The following is a 24,862-nucleotide window of genomic DNA, read 5'->3' on the forward strand; positions in this document are numbered from 1 at the left end:
TTTCGGCAACTCCCAAACCGGCTGCCCCTCCGCTGGCACCCTTGCCCTCGCCCACTCCCGTGGCGCCGCGCCCCCACGTTTCCTCTTTGAGGATCCTTGTTGGACCCGCTCGTGGTCCCGCAGCGCCGGGGAGTGTTAGAGGCGGGGCGCAAGGCCTGGGCGGCGGACCTCCGTGGAGTGAACTAACATCTCAATGAATCGATGAATGCAGGATGCCGACGCCGCAGTGCCCTCCCGGGTAAAACCGAAAGTGCAACCCGGCGAATGGAGGGTGGCCACCACGTGCCAGGAGCGCAGAGTGACGCGACTGGTTCGCCTGGCGCGGGGTTGAGATCTGCCCTTGCCCTATCCCCCCGGGGGCGGGGTGGGGGCGGAGAGGGCGGAGCCTGTGCCGATGCCCCGCCCGGCCCCGCCCCCGGCCCGCCCCCGCGCAGCGCGGGACCCGCGGTTTCCCAGCCGCGCTGAGGTCAGAGGGAGGCGGTCTGTCGTCCGAGCGGGGCGCCTGCGCCGAGCGGGACCTCTCCGGAGCGGAGCGGATCCCGAGCGCCGCCGGAGCGGAGCCCCAGCGCGCGGTGGAGACGCTGACTCCGCCCGGCCCCGCGCCGCCGCGGCAGGCCCGGCATGGAGGAGGAGTGCCGGGTGCTCTCCATCCAGAGCCATGTCGTCCGCGGCTACGTGGGCAACCGGGCGGCCACATTCCCTCTGCAGGTACGCTTACGTAAGCCAGCTGTGTCCCCGCGCCCCACCGTGCGACCCCGCGAAGGGGTGGCCGCAGCCGGGCCGTGTGACCTTGGCCGGGCCACCCGGGCAGCCCCAGGGCCCAGTGTGGAGCGCCGGGTGCCCAACGCGGGCGCTTTGCCGGGGAGGGGTCCGGGCTGCTCTTGGGCCCCTGCGGTGGGATGGGGCGGGGGTCGGGGACGCTTGGTTGGGATGAAGCCCCGGTGCGTGAGCTGTGCGCACCCGTCAGCCCCCGCCCGTTCCCGCCCGCCCTACCCTGAGGGCGAGAAAATGCGACGCGGCGGCCGGTGACCCTGCGAAGGAGGGCGCTGGGTAGGCAGGTGTTTGCGCTGCTCACCTGGCGGGCTCCCGGTTTAGTCCCTGTCCCTGTGGGTCAGGATGCCCCGAGGGAGGGAGAAGGAGGGGGAGGAGGAGAAGGAGGAGGAAGGAGCAGCGGCAATCTGGCAGGGAGGCCTGGGGCGGGGGGAGTGGGCTCCAGCCTGCGGCTGACCATTCCGGGAGGTGGCCGCAGGGAGGGGGCGGGGGCGGAGGCCCGCCTGCCGCCGTGGGCTCGGGAGAAGAAAACCCCAGACGCCGGCTCAGGCCCGTGCAGGGCTTAGCGTTTTACGTGTTAAGCCTTTCCTTACCGGGGTCCCCACGGGCTCCCCCCGGCCTCCCCCGCCTGCCCTCGGGGAGGGGCTCACACCGTCTCCCTGCGGCTGGAGCCGGCGCCCACTGCTTCCTGCTGCAGCCCCGCGGTTACGGTTGAGCGGCCCTTGGAGGAGCAAGAGGAGGCCAGCGTGGGGCGGGGTGGCATGCGGGGGTGGCATGCGGGGGTGTCAGCGTTGGGGTAACAGGCCTTCCTTGCCTTGTGGGCTCAGCAGGAGGCTGGCCGTCCAGGCAGGGTGGTGGCTTTCTGGACCACTCATCTTTCGCCCACTGTCCCTAGGCCCCATCCCGGATCCAGGAGCAGGTGTGCTGTGTGTGCTAGGTCCCTGTGCTGGGCCCTTGAAGACATAGAGGGCCACCCAGTCAATGGCCTGTAGGGTGGTCAGAACTGCCTCAGTAAGGCTTGAGGGCTGGCCTGAGGCTGGCAGGCCCGTCGCCCGAGGAGGAAATAGTGGAGCAGAGACCTGAAGGTGGAGAGGTACAAAGGTTCAAGTCCAGAGTGACCTGACAGCTGCCCCTGATCTGTGTGCACCTGTGGAGATGTGAGTGGCGCTTCGCTCTGGCCACCTGGTCTTTGGTGGTTCTGACCAGTAGGGGGCAGACCAGGGGGCGTTCAGGGTGCGCACCTGGGCTTGTCCTGAGGCCCCAGCTGTTGGCCACTGATGGCTTGGGCAGGGCCACTGGGGTGGGACTATACTGGGGTAAGGTGCAAGGTCCCTGAAGCAGGGGCGGCTAGGGGAGGTGGGACCAGGTAGGGCGCTGAGGACAGCTGCGGCTCCCCACCAGATAGTGGTCTCAGTCCCACCCCGCCTTGGAGGGAGCCTTGGGAGTCGCCCTTGGCAGAAATGTGCCGGCCTCTCCCTCCTCCCCGGCCACCTGCAGCCACTCTCTGCTTTCTCTTTCCACTGGGCAGACTTCCTCTGCCCACGCTGGGCCTTATTCCTGAATTTCCAGGCACTTAACCCTCAACTTCCTTTTCCAGTTACTTGGGGGTGGGGAGGAGAGTCCTCTGAACCACCCACCTGGGGAACACCTCTTAGGGACAGAATCTCAGTTCTCACTTGGGGTCTCCCCAGTGCCCAGCATCCTTACCCGTGTGCTTGAGGGACATAGATGGGGGGTGTCACCTCCTCCCTCCTGTCATCCCTGGGGTGGGGCCAGGGCCTCTGCCTCTGACTTAGTCCATCCCTGCACTTCCTCCAGGCTACTTAAAGAAAAATGCACAACGCGAGAGTTGTGAGTTTAAGTTTTATTTGGGGATTTACTGAGGATGGCAGCCCAGGAGACAGTGGCGCTGAGGGGACTAATCCAAAGAGGTCAGGGAGAAGCCAGTTCACATACGACTTTTTTGGCTGGGGAGTACATGCAGTCAGGCATATATCTGGGTAAGGGATTACCGCTGATCGCAAAGGACAACTACCTCAAGTTAATGGTTTTAGTACTTCACTGTGTATGGGAAGATGCAGGAATCCGAGGTCACTGAAATTCTGTCTGAGGTATGCATCTAACTCTTCAAGGCCTGTTTACCTCAAGCGCCTAGAGCTGCCTCCTGTTTTTTTTTTTTAATACCCTGAATTCCCCAGGGGGTGACTGAAGTGGGTTCTGCTTAACCTTGTGGAGGGGAGCCAGGATCTTTGTTTTTCTTTGTCTTTCTCCCCTGGAGGCTTGTCCAGGAGGAGGGGTAGTTCATTAGGTCCTCACCTTGAAGCGGCCACCTTCCACATTGCTCAGTTGCCTCATCTGTAGAATGGGCACCATTCCTGCCTCACGTGTTCAGACCAAGGAATGTGGAGGGTGTGGGTACCTCTCCGAGGTGCCTTAGAGGTGTTGGCTGCAGAGTGCAGTGGCCCCAGTGCCCAGGGGTGCTTTTTTGACCCCTCACTGGGCGGAAAGACCAGACAGGAAGGTAGTAGGGCCGGGTGGCAGCCACGCGTGCCTGGTGCCTAGGACATCTTGGGGAGGCCAAGACCCCCATCAGGACTGGATGAGGGTTGGGTCCTCACCTCCTTACCCCTGTTCTTTGGCCTAATTACCTCCTCCTCCTAATTACAGAAGACATAGTCTTTGACGGATAGAGAGGAGGGGGAGAAAGTCGGAGATGGTGCTCCTCAAAACGTGCTCCACTGGACCATGCCCACCTGATGGGGGTTCAGGCTCCAGAGCTGTGAGAGAGTAAACTTTGTTTCAGACCCCTGAGCACGCTGACACGGTCCTTGTTTGAGGTCCAGCTTGGGGGACGCGGTTCAGCCCTGGTTCAGCCCATAACAGGAACCGTTTCCAGAGACGGCTGAGTTCACGGGACACTTTCTCCACTTAGCCACCTGGTGCTTCTTTGGCCAGAGTCTAGACTCCTCAGGAGTCTGCGCATGCTGGCTTTGCCCCAGGCTGCCGCGCTCCTGAGGATGCGCCACAGGGTCCCGTGCGGGCACTTTGCTCCCTGACCCCACGTGTGGGCCCTGCGGGAGCGGGGAGGCAGGAGGTGGGTGGGGCTCACACAGCCTTAGCCCCGGTGTGCCGGCCCTCCCCTAACACCCGGAGCTGTGCTCAGCGGGGAGTATGTTCTGCAGTTTGGTCAGTGCATACAGCTGGGGGCTCCAAAGGCATGGTTACCCACAGAGTGAGTAGGGGAAGAGAACTTAGAAATGGCAGGAGAAGGTGGGCTCTGGCTGGGCCCCACGAACTTGGAGAGACAGGATGTGCTTGTGGCGGGATGGAGAGGCTGCCTGTGGGGGCTGAGCCTGTGTCCCTGGTCTTGGAGACTCGGCTCAGGGACTGGCCATCCCTCCCGAGTCTTTCTAAGCCTCACTGGCACAGTGAGAACAGCTGTCTTGGCATTCAGATGGTGCCAGGCTCCCAGGGCACGCCCGGACACAAAGTTGTCCCCGCTGGACACCAGCGAGTCCAAATTGCTTCTCACCAGGTGCCCACAGCACACTGGTTGTGGTCTCAGGTGGGCAGCCCATGGGCAGAGAATAACATTATACAAAAGAGAAAGGACCAGAACCTTGACCCTGGTTTTGGATTTGTTTCTGGGCTCGGGTCCAAAGTCCATTTTAGTGGCCAAGGGGACCGTGCTACTGTGACCGGGGACACAGGAGGCAGACGTCAGGCAGGTTGGTCTGTGTTTGCCAAGAGGGAGGGCGGGCTCGTGGCGCTCGAGGCCCTTGTGGCCCCGTCCGAGGAGAGGGGCTGCCAAGTCAAGGGCGTCGGGCCACGTAACGCATCTGGGGTCACCACTCCACACAGGGTGGGGGACCTCCTGCTGCTCTGGCCTTGGTTCAGCGGGGAAGAACGAGAGTGGATAGAGCGAGTGCAGCCCCTCCCACACCGGGCGCCGCGGGCCTTGTGTCCTCTCAGAAGGAGAAAACCTCCGGTTCTTCCCGGCAGGGAGGCTGGGTCCGCTGAGCACCCCCCCCCACCCCGCCGTGTGTGTAGAGAGCCTGCCGGGGCCGCCGGGCCTCCGTAGGCCCCACCCACCCAGCGTGGAGGTCCTGGGGTCCTCCAGCCGCCCCGCACCTGCCTCTGCCCTGTTGCTTCCCATTTTGGTGAAAAAACAGCAGGCACACAGAGCTTAGGGTTACTATGAATTTCCTGGGGTGGCCGTAGCAAAGTGCCACAAACTGGGGCTTAAAACTGCAGAGATTTATCCTCCCACAGTTCTAGGGGCCGAAAGTCTGAAGTCAAGACACTGGCAGGGCTGCAGTCCCTCCAGGGGCTGGAGGGGAGGCTCCGTCCTGCCTCTTCCAGCTCCTGGCGTCCCTTGGCTTGTGGCCGCCTCCCTCCAATCTCTGCCTCCGTGTCACGTGTCCTTCTCCCCTGTGTGTCTCTTATAAGGACATGTGTTATCGGATGCAGGGTCCATGGAGATAACCCAGGCCCTCTCTCCACACACGGTCGTATGCATGAGTCCCCCAGTCAGCAAGTATTTTAGGGGCCACATTCAGTCCACTGCGGGTTAGAAGGAGCCTGTTCAGAGAAATTTAAAAGTGGCACAAGTTAGAGAATTAATGTAAGGCCTGAAGTTGATGGCACAAAATCCAAAAGCCACCCTTTTTGGAAATGAGAGTCAGGACCCATTCACCCGCAGCTCCTGGTCTCACTCCCAGCCCAGCCGCCGGGTGCTTCTCTGGGGAGGGCAGCCAGCACCTCCAGTGCCAGCAGCTGCTCTGCTGGCCAGACCAGCCCTCCTGGAGGTGTCCGGGGACAGGCAGCTGGCCCACGCCAACTGTGTGCTGGCACTTCTTCCAAGGCTGTGTCTGGGGTTTGGAACTGCTGACTCGAACACGTGTGACCTCTGTGCTGGGGGGTCACTGGAGGCTCACGGTGCAGGACAGGTGCTGCCCTGAAAGGCCATGGTGCAGGGAGAGACAGTAAAGTACTGAATCCCAGTGGCCTTGAGAATCTGACTTGGGGCCTTAGCTTAAAACCCACTTAAATACCATGTTGCCGAGATGGGAAGGGGAGACCACCCAGGGGGCCCTGGAAGATGGTTTTGGGGACAGCTCAGTTTAGGACCTGCAGAAGCCAGCCTCATTCTTGGAATCTCTTGGCCCCTGGGTGCAGAAGTGGACCCAAGGCATCTTGAGGGAAAGAGGGTTCGGGTGGAGATTCTGTTTCTTTGTGCAGGGGCCTCAAAGCCAGGCCTCTTGGCCAGTGGACTGTGGCCTGGCCACCCCGCAGGAAGTGGCAGGCTGGCGGGCAGCGAGGTGTGCTGAGAGACCCCTTGTCTGGAAGCCTGGGTTGGGACCCCTGCCTGCCGAGTGACGAGGCTACCGGAGCTGAACAGAGGTTGAGGGTCCGTGGACGCCTGCCACCGCCCCCAGCCCCCTGCCCGCTCTGGAGCAGAGCAGAAGCCATCGGGCTGCAGACCCTGGGGTTCAGTAGCACATGTGCACATGTGGGTGACTCACCCCAGGGTCTCCTGGAAACTCAATACTGGGTCCCCAGGGGGTCACTTCAGGCCACAAGGGGTTTATTTCCAACCTCTCACCTTTAGGATCCCCCTGAGCCTCAGAAGGCCTCTTGATGAATGCTTAAAACACGTAGTCCTTTGGAACAGCTTTACATATTTTCCTAGGACAAAAAGGACCTTTTCCAGCAGAACTGCATTTGGAAGCTGCTGGAAGAATGTCACCTGCCCTTTATAAGACAGAGGTTTTGCGTTCATGCTGTCTCGTGGTGACACACTCATTGACAAATGGTGTGTGGGAGCGGATGCCAGGAAGCGCGCCTCCCTCCTGCCCCGCTGGCCGTCGTCTTCACTTCCTGGAGGGGATGCGCTGGGGCTGGGACACTTGTGAGTGTCCTCTGGAATATTCCTGTGCTCTGCGGCCACGCGAGTTGCCTGTCCCCCTGCGGCTTCCCTCGGCCTCTGGAAGTCCCCGTCTGGCCCACGACGTGTCCCAATCCTGGAACCTAAGTGTTGCTTCATTTTTTCTCCTCCCTTGCTTTTATGTTTCTCCCAGAAGTTCCAGAATTGCTTCATTCTGGACTGAGGTTTCTGTTACCCCTCTTTGCCCGTCGTGGAGAAGAGCCAGAGCCCAGTGGTCCTTGTCATCTTTTCCTCTCCGTGTCTGTGGGTCACGTGCTATGTGGGTGTGTGGTGCATGCGTGTGCGTGCTCAGGTGTGGGTATGAAGGTGTGTACGTGTGGTGAGTGTTGTGCAGCACTACTTTGTGCTGTGTGGTGTCCTGTCTTCTGTTCACAGGGACCTGGGGCAGCACTGCCCTCCCTGGAAGGGGCTGGTGTGTTTGCAAGCAGGTGGCTTCCATGACGCATGTGGCCGTGGGCATGGTTGTCCCCTGCTGCTCCCCCACACGGAGCTCTGAAATAAGATTACTCAGTGATCTGAAAGAGTGACACTGAGAAGAAGAAATAGAGTTTCTCGAGGAGAAAGGAAGGGGGCTTGGGGACGTGGGCCCAGGAGGGCAGTGGCCCCCACCCTGCTCCGGTGCCACCGCGAACTTGGGGTGAGACCCCTTCTATTAGGGTTTTGCAGCACACCCAGCACCCAGAGTGCCCAGCCAGTGGCATGCGGGGCCCCGGCAGGGCCTGGTAGGTGCCTTGGTCCCCGCAGTGAGCACCGGCGCACCTTTGCCGGAAGCCGGGCTGGGTCACGGTGATGCGGTCCAGGGCTGTGACACTGAGACAAGGGTGCACAGCGGGCGAAGGTGGCCCTGGGACTTAAGGTGAGCTAGGGAGGCTGCTTCAGGGGACACAGGGTTGTTTCCAGTCGAAGTTCCCATTGGAGATGAGAGGCCGCTGGTCGTGGGTTGGGCTGAATTGTGGGGCTGACCGGTAGCAGGCGGTGGAAGGGACACAGGCCCCGAGGCAGACCAAGCCGACCACAGTCACGTGGCTCTTACGTCCCCCGTTCCCCAGTTCTGACTTCCTAGGAGAGGGGCTGGAGGTCTTACAGAACAAGCCTCAGCATGAACCCCTCCCCTAGAGGAACCAGGGTGGTCTGGGTGGGTGGGGGGCTGCTCTGGAATATTCCAGAGCTTCCCCCACCTGCGGTCTGAGCACTCTGACTTCCAGGCAGGGTGACCGCTAAGCTAAGGACGTGTCCCTGTGTCTGCCTGGCCGTCAGCAGGGGGACAGTGATGCTGCAGCCAGGTGGGCCGGTGGCGGCTGGGAGGGCGCGTCACCCCTAGGCTGAGGGATCCCCTGACGTGTGTGGCCGCCCTCGACAAGGGTGCTCTGCCGGCAGAGGTGGCCCGGGGTCTTCGTGGGGCTGGGGAGGGCGGGGACTCGTCCTTGTGCAGCTCTTGCTGCTCTTTGTGACCGCGCCTCTGGAGCATCTGAACGTGCTCTCCCGGGTGCACGTGTGCCCTGGTTGCTGGGCTCTCCCCTGCCCTGGGGGTGGGTGGAAGCTGGAGCCCTTTCCAAGCCATCACCCCGGCCTGGGCGGGACCCGGGGTTGAGGCAGCAGCCTGTCCTGGCAGGACCCCAGGCGCACCTCTGCACTGGCCTCTCATGGCAGGCGGACGCCAGGACCCCGCCTGAGGGCGGTTTTTGGCTGTGCTCCTCGACGGCGCTCTTGGATCTGAGACCCTGGGTCCCCAGCATCAGCTGTGCGCACGTGGTCACTGTGAGCCGGGCTTTGTCCCCAGAGGCAGCGGGCACTGGCTCGTCCTGGGGCTCCTCGCTGGGTCTCTAGTTCTTTCTGAATTGGGACTCTGTTTGCCGGTGGAGGCTGAGAAGGCAAGGTCTCAAACTGGGGCTTGGGCCCAAAGGACGATGTTCTGGCTCAGGTGAGAGGCTCACAGAGGCCTGGAGGGTTCAGAGAGCAGCCGGCAGGCGGCTTTGCAGGAGGGGTGGAAATCACAGAACGGTGGCATGTGTAGCCTGTGGGTCTTGGCTTTGTCTCACGGGCAGCGGCGTGCCCTTGAAGGCCGGGGTTCCTCGGGCACATCTGGGGGTCAGGAGTGAGGAGAATGGTGGCACAGAGGCTCCTGGGAAGAACCAGGAGCACCTGTTCCTGGCTGCACTGGGCTGGGGGAGGGGCCCTCGGGAGGAGGGGACCCAGCCGGAGGGGCATCTGGCGGGGGAAGCTGGAGGTGGTGGTGTTCCCCCTCATCTCGCAAGACCTCTCCCCCGCTTCCCTTTCTCCTCCCCTCCCTGCACTGAACTAGTCAGGTCTTCCTCTTTTTTCCTTAAATTGAGTCTTGTTTTTGGTAAATGGTGAAAAAACCGGTAGGGCCAGTTTCCGTGGCTGTGAGCACTTCCACCTGCAGACCCTGAACTGCTGGCCTGCGCGGGACGAGAGGCTCGGTGGCTCTGCCTAGGGTCCTGCCGGGGAGCCCGGGGCCCCGCGCAGCCGCCCCGCAGACGGGCCTCGCCGGCGGAGAAGCGCAGTGAACTGGTTAGGACATTGATCCTACTTGCTTTTTAGTGTAACTTCTGTCTGTGTGGCTTTGTGGTTCACAGCTGGTAATGCTGCGTGGGACGCCAGCCACACAGCTGCGCTGCTGCTCGCGTGGCCTCCGTGTTCCGAAGTGCTCAGTGTCCTCCTCCCACTCAGAACACCTGGAACGCTGATTTCCTCTTCTGGCCCCGGCCAGAAAACACCGCTTTTTTAATTTTTAATTGAAGTGCAGTTGGGTACAGTGCGGTGTTAGTTTGAGGCGCACAGCAGAGTGTACATCGAGAGGTTTTAGACTTTTCCCGTCACGGCTTGTTACAAGGCGTTGATACTGTACAGGAGATCAGCTTCGCGTGTAACAATTTGTATCTGTTAAGCTCATGCTCCTAGTGTGTCTCCCCTACCCGTTCCTGTTTAGAAGTTTGTTTTCTGTGTCTGTGAGTCTGTTTGTTTTGTAAATAGATACACTTGTATTATTTTTTAGATTCCACGTGTAAGTGGTATCATGAAATATTTGTTTTTCTGTCTAACTTCACTCAGTGTGATAATCTCCAGGCCCATCCACGTTGCTGCAAATGGCATTATTTTATTCTTTTTTATGGCTGAATAGTATTCCACTGTATAAATGTTACCACAGCTTTAGCCCGTCACCTGTCAGCAGACACTGAGGTTGCCTTCACGTCTTGGCTGCTGTGAGCAGTGCTGCTGTGAGCATGGGGTGCAGGTGTCTGTTCATATTATAGTTTTCCCTGGATGTGTGCTCAGAAGTGGGGTGAATCTATTTTTAGTTTTTTAAGGAACCTCCATACTGTCCCCCATAGTGGCTGCACCAGTTTACATTCCCACCAAGAGTGTAGGAGGGCTCCCTTCTCTCCATACCCTCTCCAGCATTTATCATTTGTGGACTTTTTAACGATGGCCCTTCTGACCACTGTGAGGTAATACTTCATTGTGGTTTTGATTTCATTTCTCTGATAACCAGCAGAACTGAGCATCTTTTCAAGTGCCTCTTGGCCATCTGTATGTCTTCTCTGGAGAAACGTCTGTTTAGCTCTTCTGCCCATTTTTTGATTGGGTTGTCTGTCTCTTTTGATACTGAGGTGTATGAGCTGTTTGCATATTTTGGAAATTAAGCCCTGGCATCATTTGCAAATATTTAATCCCGTTCCTAGGTTGTCCTTCTGTTTTGTTGATGCTTACCTCTTCTGTGCAAGGGCTTTTAAGTTTGATTAGATCCCATTTGTTTATTTTGGGTTTTTTTCTCTTTTGCCTTGAGGAGAGAGAACACTGCTTCTAAAGGGTTCGTGTAAGTAGATCGGACTCACCTGGCGGTTCCCCCTGCACTCAGTGGGGTTTTGCAGGGGTGAGCGAGGGGAAACAGATCTGGGACGCTTTACAACTGATGTATTATCTGCTGTTGTTCCTTCTCTTGCCTGAGACAGTCCTTGTTTCTGCATTCTTTAGTCTCCTTGAGATCATGAATTACTGAGACCTGTTCGCAGGACGAGCACTGTGCCCAGGCTCAGCTCACAAATGGCTTAGGCCAAAAATGGCTTCCCTTGTGTCAGGAAGGCCACGCCTGGCTCTTTCTCTCGAGGCACACTGCCCTGTCTGCTTACAGTTGGGGTCGTTAGGACTTAGAGCTGGGAAAAGGGGTGATGTGTAGGACTGTGCCTGCAAGAGACGGGAAGACCGCAGAGTGGGTTCAGCTGCTCCTGGGGGCCCCGCCTTTGTGGGTACAGAGCGCTGCCAGGGAAAGGTGACCCGCCGGGGCAGGACCCTCCCGTCTCCCGGCTCTCCCCACCCAGTGCCCAGGTGGGAGCTGCTAGCCGAGCTGGGGCGCAATGCCCAGGGTTGCAGGCCAGATCCCAGAAACAAGCACGAAAGGGGACGGGCACTTGAGCTGAAGACTGGGCTTTTACAACAGAAGCCCCCTGTCCCTGGGGTCCCAGGGCTCCCTCTTGGAGCTGGGCCCCTCAGCCCTGCACGTGCCGTGTGGTAGGTGCCCGACACCAGCACGGGGTACGAATTAATAAGCTGCTGGTGTTTGAAGCCCAGGGGCTTAGCTCTGTCATTGAAGAGCACAAAAATAGCGGACGTGCCAGCTCCGAAGGGCTGATGGTCTGCACTTCCAGGGGCCGTGGAGCAGGGCGTTCCGGCAGGATTTTCAGGATTTGTGTCATCCCTGCTTCAGGTCTGTTTCTGCAGAGTTGATAGGAATTCTCCGGATCTGAGATACTGCAAGCTCTCTCTGTGTCTCAGAGGCTGCGAAATCAGGCCAGTGAGTTTGCAGAGTGCCAGTTTAACTTTCTTGTTTGAGAAGACTTGATTTTTCTTTCACTGCTTGAAGTCCTCGTAATACTGGCTTAAATTTGTTTAGAAAGACGTCTTAAATACAAATCTCAAGTGTGTAACTCAAGGAATCCACAGAGAGAGCATGTCCGGGGAACCCCCCCCCCATGAAGAGCTGGGGTGTCATCCATGTCTGCACCCAGAACCCCCACCCCAGCCACTACCCCTACTGCCCAGAGCAGCCACGCTCCTGGTCGCCAGAGAGCTCTGCCTGTTTTGGATGAGACCTGAAGCTGGTTGGTGTTCAGGTGAAGAAGGGGAGAAGGTTTGGAAGTTACTGGGGCCCAGCAAGGCAAGGACAGGGCCAGAGCAAAGTGGTGGAGGGGGGATGGGGCCCCGGGGCCAGGCTCTCTCTGGGCCTCCAGCCTCCCCCTCCCTCTCACTCACTCACACACACTCTCTGTCTCTCTTGCACACTCAGTTTCTGTCTCGTTCTCTCTCGCCCTTTTGTCTCTGGGAGGCTCTGCAGGTGCAGGGCCCACTCTCATCTGCGTCCCGTCCACAGGTACTGAGATTCTCAGATAACCGTGCTGTGTGCTGTCTTTTCTGCTACTCCAGCTTGTGAGATCGCTCCTTCGGGGTGGGTGGGGGTTCACGGCTGTGCCCCTGAGCACCCGGCCCTGCACCAGAGGCCTTCCTGCCCTGTTGGGCAGTGTTCCTTGGGCAGCTGGGACGGCCAGCCCTGCAGAGGGACGCACCGGATACCCTTGGGGGGTGGGGAGGGGACTACACAGCAGGGCCATTGTCCCAGGGCTGCCTGCAGTGATGCCGGGGGTGGGGGACCAGCCTGGAAGAGGCAGGTGGAAGATGCTGGTGGGGCCTGATGGGGACGCAGGGTCAGGGCAGGACACCAAGGCTGGGAGGCGGGCCGGGGGGTCCTGGATCCTGACGCCCAGCACCTCTGACGGCTGAGGGGCAGGGGGGGCCTCACAGGGAGTGTGGTTCATCCCCCACCCCGACCCCCCCAGGAGGATCTGCAGTGTCCTGTACCTCGATTCCCCTGAGGGAACCAATACATTTTTTTTTTAATTGAAGTGTAGTCAGCTTATGTGTCAGTTTCTGGTGTGCAGCGCCATGTTTTAGTCAGACGTACATGCACAACACCCTCCATAGTTTCCATTGCTGGTCACTACAAGGTACTGAATACAGTTCCCCGTGCTGCACGATGAACTTATTACAAAACAGAGACAGACTCACAGCCGTAGAAAACAAACGCATGGTTACGGGGGGGGGGGGGGGGGGGAAGCAGGTGGGAAGGGATGGATGGGGAGTTCGAGATTTCCAGCGCCTATTAAATGTGGAAAAACAGGAGAGTGAACACAAGCAGAAGGAAGAACCGCCCCGGGACTCGCTGTGTCGTGAGTGCGCGGTTGTCAGCCTTGGCTGTGTGGTCCTCAGGCCATTCTGTTTTATTTATTTTTTACGTTTTTAATGGAGGTACTGAGGATAGAGCCCAGGACCTCGTGCGCACTCAGCACGCACCTTTCTACTGAGCTACACCCTCCCCCGCCCCACCCCGGCCATTGTAGACACCAGCTTTCTGCCCTTTTATTAAAAAGGGAGCTCCTAGTTTTTATAAGCTTAGCTGCTATCTCAGTGCTGGCTTTAGCTTTCCCCCGTCACTTGCTTCGTCTGCTGTGGATGAGCTTTCTTGGGGCTGGGTGGGAGCTCCCTTGGCACCAGTGCCACCCCCTCCCCTCCCTTAATTGGCGCCTCCATAGAGGCTGGAGGCCCAGATGAGGGGCTGGCGTGAGGCTGGGGTGTGGGGTGGTCCCTCCCTGAAGGCGTACGGGTCTGTCGCTGTGATTGTTCTGGGGGCCTTTGGCTCTGGGCTGGGTGCCTTTCTCCCGGTGGACGCGTGGTGATGGAGGGGCAACAGGCTGGGCTCCCGGGGGGTGCGGGTGGCGCCCTTGGCCTTGCCTTTCACCGGACGGGGCCAGAACTGAGACGGCCTCACTGCCCTCTGGGTGTCCGAACAGATGACACATTTGGGGGGATTTCTGGAAGTGAGCCATTGAGTTGCAGGAGGTGGGCCTCGGCCTCCCAACCTGGGCCCTTTGGGCTGGTTGCTCCCCAACACATTCCCTGTTAGATACAGGGATTGTGGGGGCCGAGGCCGACTGGGGACCCTCCAGCCTGCCCAGGCCATTGTTGGGCACCCTCTGTGGGTCAGTGGCAGCCCGGCCTGCTCTCTTAAGCCTGGTCCTTCTCTGTCCATTTTGCAGGTTTTGGGGTTTGAGGTCGATGCGGTGAACTCTGTCCAGTTTTCAAACCACACAGGTAAGGCGTCAGCCTCGGTCGGTGTCCACGCAGAGCTTCGTGTGGGTGTGAGAAGCGGCCCTTTGGAAGTCTGGGGGCCACCCCTCGGAGGTGTGGCCCCGGCTGAGGCTGCACGGCCGGGGGGCGGGGGGGCCTGGGTGTGCCGGCTGTGGGCTTGAATCCGCCTGGGTGCTTTGGGGCTGGGCCGCCCAGGTTGGTGACGTGACCCCTCAGCCCCTCAGCTTCCTGCATGAACCGAGAGCTGTGATCCTGGCACCTGCTCTGGGGCCATGCCGCCTGCCTACAGGGTGACACCACGGGGCCTGAGGAGGGCCCCACACGGACGGGGAGGGGCGGAGCGGGTCCTGATTTTCTTTGTTGAAAACCAGAGCCTCATGGGCTTGTGTGTGTGTCTTCACATGTGAGGTCCCCGAGGGTTTCCTCGCACAGGAGCCTTGAAGTGGGATTGCCGGCTCGGGGGTACATGAGGGTCACATCCCTTGGAAAGTCCCCAGGGTATCGGGGCGAGGACCGGGCTCCCCACCCTGTGGCCTTGGCACTCCCCTGCCCCGGGGGTCCCCGAGCTGGAGCAGCGGCACGAGGACAAAGCCACGCAGTTCTGGAAGCATCCCCACATCCCTTCTTTTGAAATTGCTCTGAACCCAGACAGAACCTCGGAGCACGGAACGTCCCAGAAGCAGCTGGCAGAGGGCCGACCAGATACGCAGAAGGGGGTGCCTGCCCTGCCAGAGTTCTCCTGGGCGTGGCTCTCGGGAGAGAGGGGGATCCGCAGTCACAAGGCGGGAGGAGGAACTCCGGGCCAGGCACAGATGAAAGGGCCCTTGTTCTCACTAAGTGTCCTTTCCTGCTTTCGGTCTCCAAGTGTGCAGGGCACAGTGACATTTGGAAACATCCCCAAAAGCTGTCAACCCAGTGAACCTCCCCAGAGCTTACAGGTTTTACTGGCTGTTTTAACTACCCTCTTTCTTTCCCTTTATCTGTTTATTTTAAAGTAAAGGACCAAGCTGGCTTGGGCCTCAAATCACAGGAGGCTCCCCGCAGCCTCCCTTGTGGCCTTTGAGGCAGGCTCGCCCCTGCCAGAGGCCACTGTTCTGTGGCTGCTCTTTCTGCAATGGTTTCCTGTTACCCAGGATCCCAGCCCCTGGACAGGCACTGGATGAAACTGGACGGGGCTGGAGGCTGGCGGGTGGGGCAGGCCAGCACGGAGAGTTTGGAGTGTGACCAGCTGCCGGGCCTGGTGGTGACCCCCGGGGGCGAGGGCGGCAGGTGTGGACACAGGGCGCCCTGGGGCTTGGGGTGCCGGGGACAGGTGCTGGCAGCAGACGCGCAGTGAGGAGCTGGGACCCTCAGGGTCACTGGCTCAGCCTCTGCAGAGTTTTTTCATTTGTACATTGTGAAGTTGTAAAGCGAGTGGGTTGGATGGAGGACCCGAGTGCCCCTGTGTATCCCAGGGGTCTTGTGGGCTCCTCTGAGTGTGAGATGAAGCTGGTGCGGGGGGCACCAACAGGTGTGGGCCCAAACCCTCTTATCTGGTTAGGAAGCAGACCTCACGGTGGATGGGTCTCTGTGTTTGGGACCTGGTGGGCAGCGCACCTCACCTTTGTCACCCCCTGTCGTGGGCCGAGTTGTGCCCTCTTCTGGGCTCGTGTCAGGGTCCTGACTGCCAGCACCTCAGAATGTGGCTTATACGTGGAGATAAGGTCTTAAAGAGGCAATTAAAGTCGATGGGGTCAAATGTGTGGCCGTACTGTGTCCTTAGGGAGATCAGGACACACCCGCAGAGGGGATGACCTTGAGGACACAGGAGGAGACGGCCCACAGAGGGGCCACCCCGTGACTCCGCAGCTCTTGGTCACAGCAGCCCCGGGACAAGCACGCGCCATGAGAGCTGCAGAGTCAGGCCCATGTGGCCGCTGGGAAGGTGTTCCTCCTTCCCTGGGTCTGCGGGGTTTTGTGGCCGCAAACGCCTGCGGGGACACAGCCAGAGGCCGCCAGTTCTTAGCGGACACCTGAGCCTGCAGGGACAGCCTTGGGAGGGAGGGGCTCACCTCCACTTCATTGGGCCCTCCCTGCCAATTAAGGGGGGGCAACCAGAGGCCACGCTGTCCCTGGACACGGCTGACGGGTGCTGTTGGGCGTTCGCATCTCTGTGGCGGGGGAGCCCTCACCTCCTGTCCTCAGGGGGCGCCGCGGCCCACAGCCGGCCTGTGCGGGGCCCGCAGGGCGGAAAGCCAGGCCACGGGGGGCAGGCCAGGGGCCATGGCCACGCTCTGCCTGTTGAAGCTGGGTCTCGCCGGCTGGCCACCCGCGTGGGGGCCCTGAGGTCCTGTCCCCCCCCACCAGGCTACGCGCACTGGAAGGGCCAGGTGCTTAACTCGGATGAGCTCCGGGAGCTGTATGACGGCCTGAGGCTGAACCACGTGAACAGATACGACTACGTGCTCACGGGTGAGGCCCAGGGTGGGTGCCGAGGGTGGGGCCAGGCCAGGGCCTCGCTCCAGCCTGGGTGGGGGTGGGGCAGAGCATCCCCGACCCGGCTTCTCCCTGGGAGGGTGTGTGCGGGCCACCAAGCTCTCAGTGGGGCCCTAGCGTGACCGCCACGTCCCAGTACCGTAGCCTTAGGGGCTGTGTTTCTGTACGTAGTTAGAGTGAACGTGCTCATTCTCGAAAGTGGGAAGGAGGGAGGAAGACGTTCCTTGTACACCCTTGGCTTCTTTCTTTCGTGTAAAACTTAGCGTTTCTTTCGGGAGTCACCTGGTGTCCCCTCGGTACCTGTGGTTGTTGGGGACGCTTGTCCTCACCCGGCCACAGGACCGGACCTGGCCCGCTGTTCTCCTGGCAGAGGGGTCTGATGGCACTGTGTCTCCCTTGCCATGGTCGGGTGACTGAGTCCTCTGTCCCTCCCAAAGGTTACACGAGGGACAAGTCCTTCCTGGCCATGGTGGTAGACATCGTGCGGGAGCTGAAGCAGCAAAACCCCCGGCTCGTGTACGGTAGGCACAGGGCCCCGCGAGTGGGCATCTCAGTTTCCTTTCGGGCGCCCCACCTTCACATGCCCTGCACCCCCATCCCCAGCACATGAGCTTTGTGGCTGCTGGGCCCCCAGGGAGCGGGTCACAGGAGCAGGTTACTGGCGCTGTGATCAGTGTCCGGCACTGTGGTGGCGTGTCTGACCCCCGACCCTGAGCCGGGGGCTCCCGGCAGCAGAATGTGAAGTGCCAGGTGAGATAAATGAGGGTCGGTGGTGGGTACTTGGAATTTAACAACAGAATGGACAAGAAAGACCGGTCTCACCAGCTGCGGCTTTCCTGATCAGATGCCCTTTGTGTTCACAGTGTGCGACCCAGTGATGGGGGACAAGTGGGACGGAGAAGGCTCGATGGTCAGTGCTCGGGGCCTGGGGCGTGGGTGGGCGCACGTCCTTGCTGGGAAGGGGAGGCCTGGATGCACAGAAGAGGTTTCTGTGCGGGGCCCGGGCGGGGGTACGTGAGAGCAGCTGGTTTCCAAACGAGTGAGGACAGCTGTTTTCTAAATAAATTCCACGTTTGGACACTGAATTTGAATTTCCTGTAATTTCCATGTGCCACAAAATATTATTTTGCTTTTGACTTTACCCCCGAACCCTTTAAAAACGTAAAAATCACACCTCGCCTGCAAGCTGCACACCAACACCCAGGGGCCTGGGCTCCCCGGCCCCAGTGTGGGGTCCGGTGGGTGGTGTCACCCCCGGAGAGGGCGGAGTCCGTGGGGGGGGTGGGGGGGGACCCGAGGCCGCGCAGATGCCCGTGGGGTGGGATGGAAGGGCTTGGCCCAACCCTGCCTCCGGACCCCTGGGATCCTTGGGGTTCCCGCAGCACGGGCCGTCCCGGCCTGGCCCACCCCTCACCTGCCCGTGTCCTTCTCCGTCAGTACGTCCCGGAGGACCTCCTGCCCGTTTACAGAGAGCAGGTCGTGCCCGTGGCAGACATCATCACCCCGAACCAGTTCGAGGCTGAGTAAGTGGCTCGAAGTGGCTGGCGCAGGCCGGGGGCAGAGCGCCCCGCCGCCCCGGCTCTGAAACCCACACGCCCCCCTCGCTGCCAGCGTTGAGTTTCAGGGGGCCTTTCTTGGATGCAGGGCCCACCCGAGGAGTCGGGAAGGGGGTAGGAAGCGGCTCCCAGCGCCGTGGCTCATGGTGGAGGCTGCAGTGGGCTTGTCTGCATCCCGTTCAGCTCTGTTGGACCATCAGCCGGGTCCTCTCTGTCTCTTTAAAGTGGGGGGGGGGCACCTGGACTCTTGGGGCCCAGGGTTCCCTGACAAGGGCCCATCAATCCCCGGGGCTGGCGGCTCACTGGAGGACCCTGAGCTGACGGTGGCACGTGCAAATGTGACGCACCGACTGTTTGCAGCTCTTTGGCTGTGCGTGGACACCGGCCACCCTCACTGGCACTGCGTGCTGTGGCCGTGTGTGATGTCCTCCCCTGTTGTGCCGTGTAGATGTTCCGTGTAAACAGTAACTACGGTCTGGAACTTCACCACACCTCATGACGTCTGGGTCCCCTTTAAAACTGAATTTTACTCGACTAGCCCCAGACGTGGTCCCCAGATGACGCTGCGGCCGCCTGGTCCGCGATGCCCGGCAGGTGCTGCGTCCGTTCCCTGCGGGGCAGAACGGGGTGCCCGGGGCGCCGTAGCCTTGGGTTGGGGTCTGACAGGAGGCCCCGGAAGAGTGATGGCTCACCTGCCTGCCTGTCTTCCAGGTTGCTGAGCGGCAGAAAGATCCACAGCCAGGAAGAAGCCTTAGCGGTGAGGGGACACGGTGGGAGGGGGCAGCCGCAGCCCCCACAGGGCCTGGGGGGCGCGCCGTAAACTCCGTCTCGGCCGCTTGGTTGGCCGTCCGCCACTCACTGCCGCTGGGTCTGGGCTCAGCCGCCGTCTGCCCTGCTGTGTCCCCTGTCGGAACTTCCCCGGGCGGCCGAGGCAGAGCCACTCAGGGCGTTGTCTCTCTGTGTGTGTGTGTGTCCTGATCTCCTCTCATGAGGACGCCTGTCAGGTTGGACGAGGGTCCACCTGGTGACCTCGTCTTACCTGGACGGTCTGCACCGACCCTACATCCAAACATGAACAGAGAAAACACTGAGGTGCTGGGGCCTCAGACTCCGATATCTCCTTTTAGGGGACAGAGATGAGAGGAGGGAGGCCCCCTGAATGGCCGAGGGTCTCCTGCCTGGTGGGCACACGTGCGTGTGCAGACGCTGCGTGTGGGGCGCGGCGTATGCAGGTGTGCGTGCGTTTTGTGAGGGGATGTGTGCTGTGCACACGTGGGGTGAGTGTGCCCGTGTGGACAGGCGGGTGGGCTTTGGGAGAGCACACACGTATGTGTGTTCACATGGGGGGTCTCTGGGTGCGTGTGCATGTGTGTGTGCGCGTGTGTGAGTGCCTGGCAGGGGACACGTCGTCCGCAGCCGTGCTCAGCTCTGGCGCCCGCTTCCCAGCGAGGACGGGGCGTGCAAGCCCAGCTGCTTGGCAGCTGCCGTGAGTGGCTCCTGCCGCCCTGGAGCCCAGATGAGGGAGGACGGGGGCCGGGTTGGCTCCTTCCTCTGGAGCTGGGCACAGGGTGGGGCCAGCGGGCATGCAAGCTTGGACCTCAAGCTGGAGGGAATGGGCAGCGGTGGCTGCAACCTGGTTAAGCTGTCACGGATGGGCAGGGGCTGGTCAGGGCGGGCTGGGACCAGGGTGTGGCTCCCATGATCTTGGCCTCTGTCGGCTCCGCCCCATCCAGCCAGACCCTGTAAGACTCTGACGGGAGGGGAGGCGCAGTGGGGACCAGGGCTGCCAGGTGCGGGTGTCGAGGCGTGCTGATGTGCCCCTGTGCCCCGGCAGGTGATGGACATGCTGCACTCGATGGGCCCCGACACGGTGGTCATCACCAGCTCCGACCTACCCTCCCCGAGGGGCAGAGACTACCTGATCGCACTGGGGAGCCAGAGGACGCGTATGTCTCCCTGCCCAGTGCTGTGCCACCTTCCGCCTTCCTGCCACGTGTCCCTTGAGGCTTCCGAGCTTTGGGGTCGAATAGGAAGTTGTACCGACTCAGCAGGCAGCCAATTTCCAGAACTCCCATCACCCCCGAGAAAGATCAGGCTGAGAACAGAATCAGGAGAGGTTTCTGTGAACCGGGGTACAGTGAGCCCAGGGCGCTGATGGCTCCCCCACAGTCACCACGCAGCAGTCACGTCTGTGACCGCACTGGCGACACAGGGGTAACTTCCCTTCCTACGTCCCCGGGGCTCACGTGGGCCAGCCCAGCTGCAGCCCGGGTCCTGGGAACCGTTTTCCACAGGCCTCCCCCGCTCAGAGCTGGTCCTGTCGGGGCTTTCAGGGCTCCCTTCGGGCCGGTGTGGGAGGGCACTCGCACGCTCACTCACGAAGGCGCACATGTGCACACTCCGCTCATACTCACACATGCGCCCTGACTTCAGTGAGTTCACCGTCCCTGCAGCTCCAGGCTCCCTCCCACCGCTCCCCCCAAGGCATCAGGCTCCCTCCATGTCACGATGCTTGTGCCGGCCCCTCGGGCTCTGCATTCCCCCTCATAGGCCCCCCACTGAGCGGCTCCTGGGGCCCCAGTCTCTCATTCTTTCACCTGGGACAGGCGGTCACTGAGGGACGCGGGTGACACGGGGACACCGAGCCCCCTGCCGTGGTGCTGGAGAGGAGTGGGAGGAGGGCAGGCTGGTTCCCAGGCTGTGGGCCTCTGCTGGCCGAGGGTCCGGGGTCCCAGCTGCCCCCCTCCCTCCCCAGGGACCCCCGACGGCTCCGTGGTGACGCAGCGCATCAGCATGGAGATGCACAAGGTGGACGCGGTCTTCGTGGGCACCGGGGACCTCTTCGCCGCCATGCTCTTGGCCTGGACTCACAAGCACCCCAACAGTCTCAAGGTCAGCAGGGCGCTTCGGGGCGTAAACGGGAGAGCGTGCGTGAAGTGTGGACTCAGCCAGCCCGGCCCGCAGTGGGGGGCTGAGCCGCGTGGAACGTGAGGGCTTCTGCGGGGCCGTGGCTGAACCCAGAAGCGTCGTCCAGGGGAGAGATCCAATGAGAGCTCGTCCTGCAGTGTGATCGCTGCGGTGACTCAATGGAGGGTTGGGGACAGGGCTCTGAGGTCAGCTGTCCCCGTCCGTCCCCCTCACTTGAGGGGTAAGTGTCCCCAACCCACTTGTGTGGAGACACAGCTGTCCTGCTCAGGCCCTGCTGGGTGGGTGGGCGGTTAGGCTGGTTTGGTAAACTGGGGTGTGAGGCCTTTCCTGCGTGCGGTCCGGCCAAGTGCAGAAGTCACGGCCTCGTTCCTGGACCTCCTTCCTCCCGTGCGGGCAGGTGTCTGATGCCCTGTTGTGACGCGCAGGCTGGGATGGGGCCCTCCCCGTCGCCTGCAAGGCTCAGGGCCGAGTGCTGTGACCCGAAGCCTAAATGCTTGGTCTCCTCGCCGGTTCTGCCTTCTCCTTCCTCCCTCAGGGGCTGAGGGTGACCTGCCCCGTGACTAGCTGACTAGCTGGTGCCCAGATGAGGCCTCGCTGGTGATCTTGGAGCCAGTGCCTGTGTTAACGGACAGTCCCATCCGGGCAGCTGTGGGCAGCGTGGGGGTGCAGAGGGCTCGAGTGGGCGGGGGCTCAGCTGTCCCCCTCCCTGCAGGTGGCCTGTGAGAAGACCGTGTCGGCCATGCACCACGTTCTGCAGCGGACCATCAAATGTGCGAAAGGTACCGCTCTGCCTTCCCCCCAGCCAGTCACGTTGGCTGGTGCTACGTGTGGAGCCTCAGCTGGGGGTGGGAGGGACACAGGGCCCGCTGGACTCGTGTGACCACTTTCTGCCACTGTGAACGGGTCCCCGTGGCTCCCGGCACCTCCCTGGCCTTGGCCTTCAGGGCTGGGGCAGGGCCAGCGTCGTGCAGCTCTCTCTGAGCTGGGGCCCCCGGGCTGTCGGGGGCTCGGGCCGAGGCGGGGGGAGGAGGGGAGACACTTGGGGTAACTGGTGGCTCTGCCCCCTCTGTTTGTTCTGTAGCCAAGTCTGGGGAAGGGCTGAAGCCAAGCCCGGCCCAGCTGGAGCTGAGGATGGTCCAGAGCAAGCAGGACATCGAGAACCCCGAGATCGTTGTCCAGGCCACGGTGCTGTGAGGGCCGCGCATCTCCGCCTCCTGTGACGCAGTGTTAGGTGTCCCCGTTTTCGTCCTTGTGAAAAGTGTAATGTCTGCCTTAGAGCTGTGACCGAAACTTGATATTTTTTCTTTCGTGAGTGTCCAGCATCCACTGGTCTTAATTGTGAAAATGTGCCAGTTGTGCTTTTTAAAAGTAACTAAGTGATCACAGGTGTTTGTAGTTTGGGACCCCAGCTCCCCTCCCCCAAGGCCCCCAGGCCCCCCTAGAAAAGCAGCTCCATGTCCACATCTCAGGGGCGTCCTTCCCGGGCTCTGGGATGGCTTGGGATGCGTGGTAGGTCCCCATCCCGAGTGTGGGGCCCGGGGACGCCCGCGTCTGCCTCTCTGAGAGCAAGTCGGAGGTCAGCCGTCCCTGTCCAGAAGGGTGATGCCGAATGTCTGTCTTCTTGGTCTGACCTGTCCTGTGTTCCTAGTTCACAACTTTTTGCCTCTTACTTCTCCACAGGGCAGGCCCCCGGGGGTTCAGATACTCCACTTTTGTCCGTGGCCTGGACAGGCTCCTGCAGCTCAGGCGCAGGCCCTGCACAGCCACTTTGGCGGGGACCTTCCCTGGACCCCCAAAATCCGCAGATCTCACGCGTGTCAGGGGACTGCCTTGTGACTCACAGCATTTCCAGGGACCCGCTGGGCAACAGGACAGAGGCACTGTACGGCCGAGGGCGGCCTGTGGGAAGATCACATCAGGCTCCTTTTGGAAAACTCACCCAGTTTCTAGGGGAACAGGTTAAGTGCTGTTTGCCCCTGACTGCTGGTGACAAATGCACTGGGTCCCCATGTCAGTGCACAGACAGGTCCGGAGGCCGGAGGTGATTCCTGCCCCACTGTTGGCGTGTTAACCCCACCGGCCAGTTACCTCGTCCCCGGCGTTGCTCCCGCCACAGTCCCACGTCCTGTGCTAGCAGGTGCCAGGAAGCAAGAGGCGTGCGGGAGCCAGCCGCAGCCCCCACCTCCTCCCCACAGCGGGTGGGGCGGAGCTGCAGAGGAGCAGCTGTCCGTGATGCCTCAGGTGGGCTGGGGCCCCGAAGGCCACAGCATAAACCCTGATACTGGTCCAGTTGTCTGCTGCCGGGGTGACCTCCCTGGCCCCACTTTGCCCAGAATTGTGAAGATCCCCCAGGCATGGCTGCAAGTAGGCTGAAGACTCAGCACTCGCCCCCCGACTCTGGGGTTGCAGCTGTTTGCATCTCCCGGGAACCCACAGCCTGGAGGGAAACAGGGAAATTGCAGGATGTGGGTCCCAGGAAGGCAGGCTCTCCAAGGGCTGCCCTGGTCCGCGACCCTGGCTCTGTCCCCACAAGCAGCCCTCTCCTGGAGCCCGCACCTTCTCATGGCCGTTCCCATGGGTCCAGGACAACCCCCCGCCCAGTACTGCTTTCTTCTCTTTGTTGAAAATACCCCGAAACGAAGACGGGGCAGTAGTGCCTGCGCGCGGGGCCAGGGGGCCTCAGCTCCCCGAAGTGGCCAGCGGGTCAGGGTGTCTGTGTCCTTGTTTCCTGGTCCCTGCGGGCCCCGCTGGCCGAGGAGGAGGAGGGCCGTGGCCGGCGGCTGGTGGAGGCGGCCTCCCCAGCAGGGCGGCCCAGGGGCCAGCCACAGTCCCCCCGGCCCTGGGCCCCCGTAGAGCCTTTAACGGAAAATGCTGTCACTGCCACGTAGCGCTGGGGAGACGGCCATCCCACCCGCCTGCGGGAAACCCTTTTTCTTTTTTTACACAAGGTTTCTCAGTTCTTTAAGTTTTATTTCAGAGGTTTGGGCCTCACGTTCGGTTGCCTCTGACTTCCCAGTGTCAGGAACGGAACAGTGAGAACCATTCCACCCGTAAAACTGAACTCTGGCAGGGTCTGAGGCTCGCGCTCCTGTCTCCCCTGGCTGTAAGGCCCCAGCCACGAGGGGAGGCTGTGGCCTGAGCCCTCTGTCCTAAGAGAAGGAAACGGGGCTCCTGGGAGCCTTTGCAGAGGGCAGGGCTCGGAGGGAGAACATGAGCGTCTGTGGGAAACCACGGCCGACCTCCCCGTGCAGCAGTGTCCTTCTCGTCCTGATGTTGCTCCCCGTGTATCAGCCTCGTTCTCAGGGGGACCTACTCTGTTTGTCATGGCGACAGCAGAGGCCCCAGACTATCTCTGTTCAGGATTTCCCATCCAGAAGCTTCCCATGGCCAGTGGCAGTGGTTTTTGATACAGTTTGGGTCCAAGTTAGAATTAACTTTTTTTTTAACCCTCCGTAGTTTAGTAACATGCAGAATAATAATTTACTTTAAGATGAGAGAGACATTGGCCCTGAGTCGCCTGCTCACTGCCAGAGTGTAGATTTCAAATCTTATTCTGTAGACCTTAAAGATGAATTACAAAATACAGTCCATCTTTTTTAACCAGTCTTGAATCATTGCCAAGTTCTGCAACGGTAACTGGGTTAGTCTGTGCGATCTTTTTTGCAACACATGGTGGTAACGGCGATGCTTTGATGTCTTGTTCTTAAACTTGTTAGAGCCAGTCGTCAGGTGTGCTGGGCCTCACAGTGTTAGGCCTGGCCTGGCGGAACGGTGCTGCTGGTGTGGTGGAAGGTCCGGAGCTGGGCCCGTGGGCCGGAGTGCACTGGCTGCGCCGTGATGCCTGGTCCTGCTGCGGTCACCCCGCCGTCACCACTCACAGCCGCGCAGGAGGCCCGGTGGGTGGGGGGTGGGCGGAGCCCCAGGTTTAGCGGATTTTCCAGGCTGTTCTGACGTCTCATAGCTTGAACCTCACACTCAGCCCTCAGCTGGAAGGCAAAAAACAGGAGGTGAGAGCAGTCGGCTG

General features: G+C 60.9%; 1 protein-coding gene across 1 annotated transcript; it reads left to right on the top strand.

Annotated features, from left to right (window-relative positions):
- Positions 1-442: 442 nt before the first annotated feature.
- Positions 443-24,438, top strand: PDXK (pyridoxal kinase). Its single transcript, XM_031460617.2, has 11 exons — positions 443-708; positions 13,828-13,882; positions 16,226-16,330; positions 16,792-16,875; positions 17,218-17,264; positions 17,792-17,877; positions 18,622-18,667; positions 19,745-19,856; positions 20,666-20,802; positions 21,551-21,617; positions 21,920-24,438. Exons 1-11 carry the CDS (start codon positions 622-624, stop codon positions 22,030-22,032), a joined length of 939 nt encoding a protein of 312 aa, XP_031316477.1. The 5' UTR covers positions 443-621; the 3' UTR covers positions 22,033-24,438.
- The last annotated feature ends 424 nt before the right edge of the window (positions 24,439-24,862 follow it).

The sequence above is a fragment of the Camelus dromedarius genome, chromosome 2 (genome assembly GCF_036321535.1).
Source record: "Camelus dromedarius isolate mCamDro1 chromosome 2, mCamDro1.pat, whole genome shotgun sequence".
In the NCBI taxonomy this organism is placed as follows: domain Eukaryota; kingdom Metazoa; phylum Chordata; class Mammalia; order Artiodactyla; family Camelidae; genus Camelus; species Camelus dromedarius.

Bases quoted from the DNA above. Each gene is read 5' to 3' on its own strand.
- PDXK (XM_031460617.2), top strand. From the start codon at position 622: ATGGAGGAGGAGTGCCGGGTGCTCTCCATCCAGAGCCATGTCGTCCGC. The intron at 13,883-16,225 runs GTAAGGCGTCAG...CCCCCCCACCAG, and splicing joins CCAGTTTTCAAACCACACAG to GCTACGCGCACTGGAAGGGC. The intron at 17,265-17,791 runs GTCAGTGCTCGG...CTTCTCCGTCAG, and splicing joins GGGACGGAGAAGGCTCGATG to TACGTCCCGGAGGACCTCCT.